Source organism: Phyllopteryx taeniolatus, chromosome 6, assembly GCF_024500385.1.
Source record: "Phyllopteryx taeniolatus isolate TA_2022b chromosome 6, UOR_Ptae_1.2, whole genome shotgun sequence".
In the NCBI taxonomy this organism is placed as follows: domain Eukaryota; kingdom Metazoa; phylum Chordata; class Actinopteri; order Syngnathiformes; family Syngnathidae; genus Phyllopteryx; species Phyllopteryx taeniolatus.
Genome location: NC_084507.1, coordinates 13272081 through 13282520, shown reverse-complemented (window position 1 = coordinate 13282520; position 10440 = coordinate 13272081). Strand labels below are relative to the sequence as shown.

General features: G+C 43.2%; 1 protein-coding gene across 2 annotated transcripts in view; it reads left to right on the top strand.

The window, feature by feature from the left end:
- Positions 1-1262: 1262 nt before the first annotated feature.
- Positions 1263-10440, top strand: part of itga10 (integrin, alpha 10) — a 34402-nt gene continuing 25224 nt past the window's right edge. Inside the window, exons 1-2 of one of the 2 annotated variants that reach the window (XM_061776441.1) lie at positions 1263-1879; positions 10256-10367. In XM_061776441.1, coding sequence (XP_061632425.1) covers positions 1828-1879; positions 10256-10367 — 164 coding nt within the window. In that variant the 5' untranslated portion in view covers positions 1263-1827. Of the gene's footprint in view, positions 1880-4734; positions 5120-10255; positions 10368-10440 lie in introns of those variants that run through there. The other variant, XM_061776442.1, reaches the window with a different exon arrangement.

Below are 10440 nucleotides of genomic sequence, written 5' to 3'. Positions count from 1 at the left end.
AGCATTGCTCGCTGCTGTCATGCTTTGTCAAACTCTCACTCTGTGCTTCTCACGCAACTGGTGGCAAAAACATGGAGCACAAAATCAATTGGAAATTCAATCTGCAATCACTCTGCACCAGCTACTGCTGCACTCCTCTCTGTCTGTTCTCAGCCATCTTCATCGCCGTAGGCTGTATTGACTTGGCGCGATCCCCCACCTCCTCGTGGCCACCTTTGAAGCGTTTGTCTTGGAGAAGTTTGAGACACTCAGTTGTGGCCTTTCCCCAACTCAAGCAGGAATTTCAAGTTGATTCTTTGCTCTATGTTTGTGCTACCTCCGGTACACCCTGAACTGGTCGCCAGCCAGTCGCAGGGCACACATATAAACAAACAACCATTCACATCTACGGGCAATTTAGAGTTTTCATTTAACCCACCATGCAAAATTTTGGGATGTGGGAGGAAACCAGAAAATTGTCCAAATACCATCCATCCATCCATCCATTTTCTGAGCCGCTTCTCCTCACTAGGGTCGCGGGGGTGCTGGAGCCTATCCCAGCTGTCATCGGGCAGGAGGCGGGGTACACCCTGAACTGGTTGCCAGCCAATCGCAGGGCACATAGGAACAAACAACCATTCGCACTCACAGTCATGCCTACGGGCAATTTAGAGTCTCCAATTCATGCATGTTTTTGGGATGTGGGAGGAAACCGGAGTGCCCGGAGAAAACCCACGCAGGCACGGGGAGAACATGCAAACTCCACACAGGCGGGGACGGGGATTGAACCCCGCACCTCAGAACTGTGAGGCTGACGCTCTAACCAGTCGCCCACCGTGCCGCCTGTCCAAATACCGTTGACCACAAATTTCCACTTGTGACACAGTACCCCTTATATCCACTAGGTAGCGCAATTGACAAACGTTATTTTTATTATCAATTACAGTACGAGTTGACACAACGGCAGTCTACAGATGGGTGGACGGATAGATAGATAGATAGATAGATAGATAGATAGATAGATAGATAGATAGATAGATAGATAGATAGATAGATTTAGCTTAAAGTTGGGGTTCCCCCGGTTGTTTAAAATCCTCCCTTCTTCGCATAAACAGTTTCCCAGGGGAAAAAAACGCTCTTCTTTTACACATATATTTAAGCAAGCCACAAGTGACGAAGGCAAGGCAAACGAGAGAGAGAGAGGGGGTGGAGAGAGAGAGAGAGAGAGAGAGAGAGAGAGAGAGACGTTGAGGTTGGCCATCATGAATGAATTGGCGCTCTGCAGAGACGACGAGTGTGGTGTATGGAAGGAAGGGCAGGATAAATGCGTTCTTTCTTTCACCCACACCAGTGACAAGTTCGTAACTGCAGCTCACACTGACACTGGGGGCTGTTTTTTGTGTGTGTGATTAGCATTAGCAAGTTAATCGGCAGGAAGATCATGGCTCTGTCGAGGACCTGTTCAGAGGACCAGCGCACAAGTTGACGCACACTCGTGGATTGACAGGCGCGCTCCGGACGAACAATGACTGACTGATTGACACTTCGGGGAGGTGTTAGTCGTTTAACCACGTTCACTGGATACGAGCGCTCCATGGAGTTTATTATTATTATGGGTCACTGAAGTGCACATTATTCCCCCTAACACCAGCACCTCCACTATTACCTGAAATGCCAACCGAGATTCCACTGCAGCACATTTTCACTGGAATTTACGCATCCCTGCACTGAGGAGAGCACTGAAACGTGAATTTATTTTGGGTGGACTTACATGCACTGCCTTTCCGGCAGCCCAGGCTAACTTTTAAACACATAAAGACATTGTAGGAGACTCATTGGTTGTTCTAAATGGAGCTGCGTACATATCTGCTGTGCTTGCGGTGCATCATCCTTCTTAAAGGTAACACCCTTCACCACTTTAATTCAAACTTCTATTCAAATATTAATGCAAGATGAGGGAAAAAAAAAACATCATACAGCAAGTTGGGTCACTCGTGCCTTGTGGTACGAGTGACCCAACTTACGAGTTTTCGAGATACAAGCCGTTGTTCGGACGATTTTTTTTGCTCCAATTTGTGAACAAAAGTTTTAAGATACTGTATGGTGGGCTGTGTAGTCAGTTCTACTCAATTCACAACATGCAACAGTTTGGCAGATAGTGAACAATTCTTTAAAAAAAAAAGAATGTTTATTGCCACTCCGACCATTGCATTTTATTGTCAAACTAAACATAGAACAAAAACAATTACATCCATTTGAAACAACCATATTGCTTTGCTTAATTAAGTCTGTTTAGCCTAATGCTAATGAAGATTGCAAAACACCTTATATGTGCTAATAAATAGCATCGGTATTGCAATGTCACAACACTTTAAGCTCCGGTTTCCTCCCACATCCCAAAAACATGCAACATAATTGACGACTCTAAATTGCCCGTAGGTGTGAATGTGAGTGCGAATGGTTGTTTGTTTGTGTGTGCCCTGCGATTGGCTGGCAACCAGTTCAAGGTGTACCCCGCCTCCTGCCCGATGATGATACCTGAGATAGGCTCCAGCACGGCCGCGACCCTAGTGAGGAGAAGCGGCTCAGAAAATGGATGGATGGATGAGTACACAATTTGTTGTTACGTTAGATATTTACGTCAGTGATAACGCACTATGAGTATGGATTGATGGATGCATGTATTATACTGCCCACTGGTGGCCAAGGCATGGACACCAGAAGGATCAGCACAATGGTCATTGAAGTGGCAAAAAAACGGTTTAATTCTTTACTTTCTAATTAATATTGTCATTACTGTATGTTTTTATGAAGTACAGTATTGTAGAGTGATATTTCTCTGTAAATTATATAATTTGTTGTTTTTTGGGAGGCTGGAACAGATGAATGGAATTGGTCATGGAAAGAATTGACCTTGTAAGTCAAGGTACCACTGTGTTATCATCGGGTACATTCTGGATGGCAGAATTATTTTTTTAAGATACCAACTTCGATAGCCTGTGTCAACTCAATTAACTGGTTTGCATTGATAGAGCTGACGTGCCTCAGTCTATTTAAATCCATCAATTTGTACGGTTGTAATCAACGGAAGGGAAAATTTCTCTCGCTCTCTCTGAACTCTGAACTCCTGTTTCCAGGCCAGTGTCGGATTGAGTAGTAGAGGGAGTTCTATTGCGAAGGTCTGCATTTATGTAGGGCTTAAGCAGTGTACGCACATACCAATGATCTGGGCTAATTTGAGCATTTTTCAGCATTTTTGCATTTGTCATTTATTGGACGATGAGCTATATCCACGCAGACCTCCCCGATATCACAACACCCCGAGGCAGTAACTCTGCCTTGAACGGTAGTTTGTTGACACTCGTAACTCCCAAATAGGAGTTCAGAACATGCAGAGAGAGACTCTCACATCTATTCAAAAATAACAATCAATTATCCGTCCATCCATTTTCTGTAGTGCTTGTCCTAATTTGGGTCGTGGGTGAGCTGGTGCCGATCCCAGCTGACTTCGGGAAATATGCAGAGTACACAATGTTATGGTCGCCAGTCAATCGCAGGGCACATACTGTAAACACAAACAAGCATTCACACTCCCATTCACACCTACGGACAATTTATAGTCTTAAATGAGCCTAACATGCTGGTTTTTGGAATGTGGGAGGAAGCCGGAGAACCTGGAGAAAACCACGCAAGAACAATGACAACATGCAAATGAGACAGAAAACCTGAGCAGAGTTTTGAACGCAGAACCTAAGAATGGTGAGGCAGAAGTGCTAACCAATAGGGCAATGAGCTGCCAACAATCGACTAATCATCTTTAATTTTCAATGCCACACAAACAGAATTGGTCCAATCCATTATTATGCCCAAGCTAAGTTGACACGTGTTGAACATCATGAAACTCCACTCTTGCTCTCTAGCAACCACGCACACCTTGTTGGCCCACTCCCGCACCCAAAGCGGGAAAGCAAAGAAACAGACCATTGTTGTCTCCAAAAAGCGACGCAGCCGATAAGGCATCAGGCACTTAAGCTTGCGTCGATAATACTGACAAATTATGTTGAGCAAGGCGTGCTACCTGTCTGCACACACATGTAGACACACTCACACACACAGACTCGTCACATGGACCTGTACTGTAGATAGAGATGTTTGATATGATTTAATAATTGATTTGATTATGATGATTATATGATTTGAACCGCGGCACGGTGGACGACTGGTTAGAGCGTCAGCCTCACAGTTCTGAGGAGTGGGGTTCAATCCCCGGTCCCGCCTGTGTGGAGTTTGCATGTTCTCCCCGTGCCTGCGTGGGTTTTCTCCGGGCACTCCGGTTTCCTCCCACATCCCAAAAACATGCATTAATTGGAGACTCTAAATTGCCCATAGGCATGACTGTCAGTGCGAATGGTTGTTTGTTCCTATGTGCCCTGCGATTGGCTGGCAACCAGTTCAGGGTGTACCCCGCCTCCTGCCCGATGACAGCTGGGATAGGCTCCAGCACGCCCGCGACCCTAGTGAGGAGAAGCGGCTCAGAAAATGGATGGATGGATGGATGATTTGAACCAATTTTAAAAAAAAACAGCTCCTCTGCTTCTACACTTGATGCATCAAGTTAACTCTTTTTGAGGATACTGTTTTCATAACCTGTGCTTTAATTTAAGTGTTCTTGCATGTGTGTGTGTGTGTGTCATACAGGAGCATACTGTAGGTGAGCAAGTATGCGCATCATGTTAATGCTTTCAACAGAGCTCCCATGATGCTTGAAGCAGGCATGCTCTCTTTTCCTTTACAGTGTGTGTGTGTGTGTGTGTGTGTGTGTGTGTGTGTGCCTCACTGTGGCCATTCATAAATTCCAGTTGTTTTAATCTAGCTGACTTTCATTCCCATGGACCCCCCGCCCCCTCTTTCAACCCCCATTCCCCACGAGAGGGTGACAGATGAGAATAAAACAATCAAGATAATGGAGAGACAATCTGTGGCTGGACGAGAAATGCAAGCGTATTTTAATCGAGGAATCATACACCTCACTAGGGCTTAAATTAAAAAGACATCAAGAGACAGGAGAGAAAGAGGGGAGCGTGAACTTTAAAACTCCCTCTGAGTGACAACAACATGCAGCACAGTGGAACCTCTACAGGTAATGTTGAAAGTAACATTTAAAAAATATGAATTGTCATTAAAGTGTCAAAAGTTATGCTGTATTAAAAAATGGACTAAAGCAAATAGAAAACTTAATTATTTTTTCATTCTCAACGGTAACAGAATCACTGGTAGGTATACCCTTCCATGGTGACGTCAAGATTTTGTAATGTTTTTAATGAGAAAAATTGCACTTTATTATTGTACTTTACAAAACCAGACAGTAATAATATAATTCAATAGAATAAAAAAGAAACTGTTTCTGTCACACTTTCTCATTCAATTTAATGCACATTGTCCTGCTCCTTCTGGTGTGCACACCTTGGCCACCTGGCGGCAGTACAAGATAGATATACAGATATACATGGAGCCACTGGATATGTCACAGATCCTCAGCAGTAATATTAGTCAATCTTCGCAGAGGATAAAGAATATATGACAGAGTACTGTTATATTGTCTAACTATGTGTGTTGCTACACTGTTTGTGTTCAAATATCTGTTGCCTAAAAGGTTATAACACCGGTACATAGATGCTAATCATTGCCTATGGCGTTTCCCTTTTTGTGTTAGAATTAGCATGAAGCTAGCAGGCTAATGTGGTTGTTTAAATACACAACATGTAATTCTCTTTGTTTTATGTTTAGGTTGACAGTAAACCTCAGCTGCTAGTGGCGATAAATAACTTGAAGCCTCATTTTGAAGATGAATATTGATGAATTCTATCTGCCAAACTGCTGCTTATTGTGTGGTGAGAGGAGTCATTGCCACCATACAGTGCTCGTATCTCAAGTCTGCCCTAACAAGTCAAAGCAAAAAAAAAATCAGCCGAATAATAGCTCGTATTTTGAAGAACCTGTATATCAGGTCACTCATATCGCAAGGCGCCACTGCATATGGAAAAAAACTAATATTAACATGAATCAATAAAAAAATTATTCAGTGAGATTAATAAAACACTGAATACATACATTTTAATGAACCAATTAGAGAGAGTAAATTCATGCGACAAAATACCAGACTCTTGATAATGTAAATGCTCAGTGGGCCGCAGCCGTATGCGGTCCAAGGGTCACACGTTGCCAACCCCTGGTTTAGTTGTTTGCCAAAGTTTGGCGTGACATCACCTAAGATTCCGATTTGAGATTCAAATTTTTGTACGCATTTTTCCGTACAATTTTGGATGAACTGCAAATTGTACCACGAGAAGCGTTGGACTTTGGGGGATCCACTGTATGTTCTTGCATGTGTCCAAACACACTCATGTCAAACTCTATGCACACACACACACGAGAGAGAGATTCAATTACAACCATACACACTCTACAATAGCGCCCGGAGCTGAACGTGTGGTTGCAAAGAATCTGGACCCGGTTTGACTTGATAAATGTTTGCAGCCAGTCGTCATGGTGATGGATGGTCAGACAGGCTGTGGTTAGGGTTTGTGTCATATGTAAACTCAAAATAAACCATGGGGGGGTGAATATGGAGTGTGATGGGGTGGTGTACTGTAAGGCAAGGGGGCTCTTGTGGTATTGCATGGGGAGACATACAAAAAGAGGCCATTTATAGCTTGTGAACGGAGCAGGAGGATCAAGGAGACAACAGGGACGCTTATTGTGGAAAGTTGGGTGTGGATGCAGCCACAAGAAAAGTGCAGGGAGAATTGAAGGGAATAATCTGTTAAAATATAAACTAAAGAAAGGCACATAAAGGGAAGATTCCACCCTGGTGTTCCCATTGGTGAACGCTTTGGAACATCTGTGTGGAATCACAAGGATGGCTGCGGCCCATCCAAGTCACTTGAGGTTTGGACAAGTACAAGCAGCGGAGCGCGAGTTGGAACCCACACTCGGTTACTGAAAGCTGGCCCGCAGCACAGTCATGAAAATGGGACGATAGTTCAGAAGAAAAACAAAGCGATAAAGTGCAATGAGCAGGTACGAGAAAGACATGAGTGGAGATGGAGCGTAGTGACATATGCAGTTTCCCCGTCCTGATTGGAATGTGTGTGTGTTTGTGGTCATGCGGCCGCGCTGCATGACGCACTGTACTGTATAATCACCGCGACGGCATTCTGGTCTTCTTCATTGGGATCACGGTTACATATACAGTCGGGCATGTCATGTATGGACCCGGATGCTGCAAAACCACAAGTGGCAAACATTCATTAGGTACACATGCACAATCTACAGTTGATCTGGTCCAAGAGATGTACAGTGGATATAAAAGGTCTACACACGCCTCTTCAAATGCCAGACTTTTGTGATATTAAAAAAAATATGGGTCCACAATAAATCCTTAAAAAAAAAAAATCATCATTAATGTGACCTATAACATGTACAACACTGGGAAAAAAACTAATCTTTTAAAGAGCGGCAGTGAAAATAAATAACTGAGATATTGTGGTTGCACACCGTCTTATAAATGGAGATGTGGCTGTATTGAGAGTCACCTTCAAAACCATGTTAAATGGGAGTCAGCACATTTAAATTGCCTTTGATTAAACCTAAATCAAGGTCAGTTAGTTAGTAGGCTTTTTCTCATTTTTTTTATATCATAAAAACTTGCCTTTAGAACAGGGGTGTTGAGACTTTTTATATCCACTGTGGGTGAAGACTTCATCATATACCAGTGGTGAGCGGTCAGGGCCAGCAAGTCCTTCTCTGCTGGCCTAAACACTACCAGGAACACTGACCTACATTTACAACCTAAATTCTAATATTTGTTCTATGAAATTGTATTAATTTATTCCCAACAGTCTATTCTCTTCATTTTGTAGCATTTATCTTGGCTACACTGCTTCCAGTATGGTCTTGTGCATGTTAGATTTTGGTCCAATCAAATTTCAGCTGCCATGACAGTCTAATCTGCCTCCAGAATCAGTAGCTCTGTCTGATATAACTTCACCTATATTAGCAATAGGACTGTTTCTTTTACCAATCAGATTGCAAGTAAACCTCAGAGGGCCAGCATCGTGCCGTAAAAGAACATTTTTCCATTCTCTGATTGGTTGAACAGAGGAAGCCAAGTCCCACTTGCAAATCTCGTCTGAATCTGTAGCGATCTGCACACATTAATACAGTTCATAATCAGCATCTCTGATGAGTATGACGTATTTGATTTAAAATGTTCTGTGTTTTTGTCATGTTATTAAACACAATATTGACTGTGAAGTTCTCCAAATGATGATCATGGCACAGTCTCATGCTGTTATATTGTGTTTGTTGTAAAGTATTGATGGTTTCTAAAATTGCGACGTGATAGTGGTGTTATTAAGAGGTTGGCTAAGTCAAAGCACCACTGTACATATTACTTTCCCTGTATGGTAAAATGATATACTCTATTTTTTTTATAGATATAGTTTTAGTGGTTGAAAGTTTGACGTTTTCATGACCCAGTTATTCACTTAAACCCAGCGAGCTGTCCTCCATCTTGCTGCTCTCTGTCTTCTCTCAGCGTGAATGAAGGCCAGACTTGTGCTTCTCAACAGGGGGCTCACTATACTCCTCAACGTTTTCAACCAACACACCCTTGCCCTGCTTTGCCCCCTCTTTCCTTCCTCACCTCCTGACTGAACTCCCTTTTTCCCCTCAGAGGCTGCTACTGGTCGCCGTGTTTATCCATCGTTTACACTCTCTTCCTCCTCCTCCTCTTCCTCCCACCACTCTTTGCCAGTCTTCTCTCCCCAGAGACAAGACAAAAAAAAAAATATACTACAGTATGCTTTAGTTGTTTATTCATGGCTTCCAACTGCACATTTTTTCACTGAGCTTAAAGGAACATGCATTTTGTTCCTATTAGGACGCTTCAGGGCAGACCATAACACATCATGTATTTTATACAAACATAACTTGCATTCTAATGCTTTTAGTTGGGCTGCAGCGCATGTACATACAAAGCCTCTAGTCAGTTGTGGTGTGGCAGTGGTGTCTGTGTGTTTTTATATATGAAAAAAAAACAGCTGGTAAAGAAAACATTCCTCTCCCTTACTGTCTGATGTGTTATTTTTCTTACACTTTATTTTCCAATGGAAACCTCCTACACCACTCAACAAACAGTTCCTGAATGTGATTCATTGTAAAAGTTGATCATTTAAATACAATTTTATCCCGCCAGATCGTACAGCAATGTAGATGACCTTGTTTTAACAGAACTCGGGGGGCCCAATCATTTGCTTTCTTGGCAAAAGTTCATTCAGCTGCCACACAGGGCAGAGAAAGGACAGGGAGTGTCGGTGGGAAACAGTCGAAGTCACAAAGAAACACACAAATTTACTGTAAACACCACTATAAGGATGAAGTTAAATACATTATTTTAATTTTTTGCACTTGACTCACTGCTCTGTATTAAATATAAACTACATGATGCTATGTCACAACTGGATCTGGTGGGAGACTAGCCCAAAATCGCTACAACAACAGGGTATCGAAAATGTGCGGCACTGTTTACAGTATACTAATATCTACGTATGCACGTTCATACATAATATCAATGGTTCTCAAACTTCTTACTTATTCTCATAACTTTGCAACTTTCTTTCCCAGAAACTCGGTAACAATTTAAATCCTATGGCAGTTAGGGGTGCACATGCTACTCCTCTTTAATTAGTATTAGGATTATGAGAGGGGCGGCACGGTGGCCGACTGGTTAGAGCGTCGGCCTCACAGTTCTGAGGTGCGGGGTTCAATCCCCGTCCCCGCCTGTGTGGAGTTTGCATGTTCTCCCCGTGCCTGCGTGGGTTTTCTCCGGGCACTCCGGTTTCCTCCCACATCCCAAAAAAAACATGCATTAATTGGAGACTCTAAATTGCCCGTAGGCATGACTGTGAGTGCGAATGGTTGTTAGTTTCTATGTGCCCTGCGATTGGCTGGCAACCAGTTCAGGGTGTACCCCGCCTCCTGCCCGATGACAGCTGGGATAGGCTGCAGCACGCCCGCGACCCTAGTGAGGAGAAGCGGCTCAGAAAATGGATGGATGGATGGATTATGAGAGGGTCCTTAGAAAAAAACATCTCCGCTTTTATAGGCATCACTGGGCCCCAAAAAATTTGAGAACCCTTGCTAAGTAGTAATGGTCAATACTTGGCTTGGTTGGAGTTCCCTGTGCATTCATCACCTGTGTTTTGTCCAACAGGCTTTTGTCAGTGCTTCAACATTGACGTCACACATCCACGGATCTTCAGTGGCCCAGATGACGCTCTCTTCGGTTTTTCCGTGTTACAGCATGAAATTGAGGGAGATAAATTGTGAGTTTGTGTATGCGGGACAGACAATATAGTGCTCTCAGGTGATAACTGACATTCCAAATGTGTCACATGC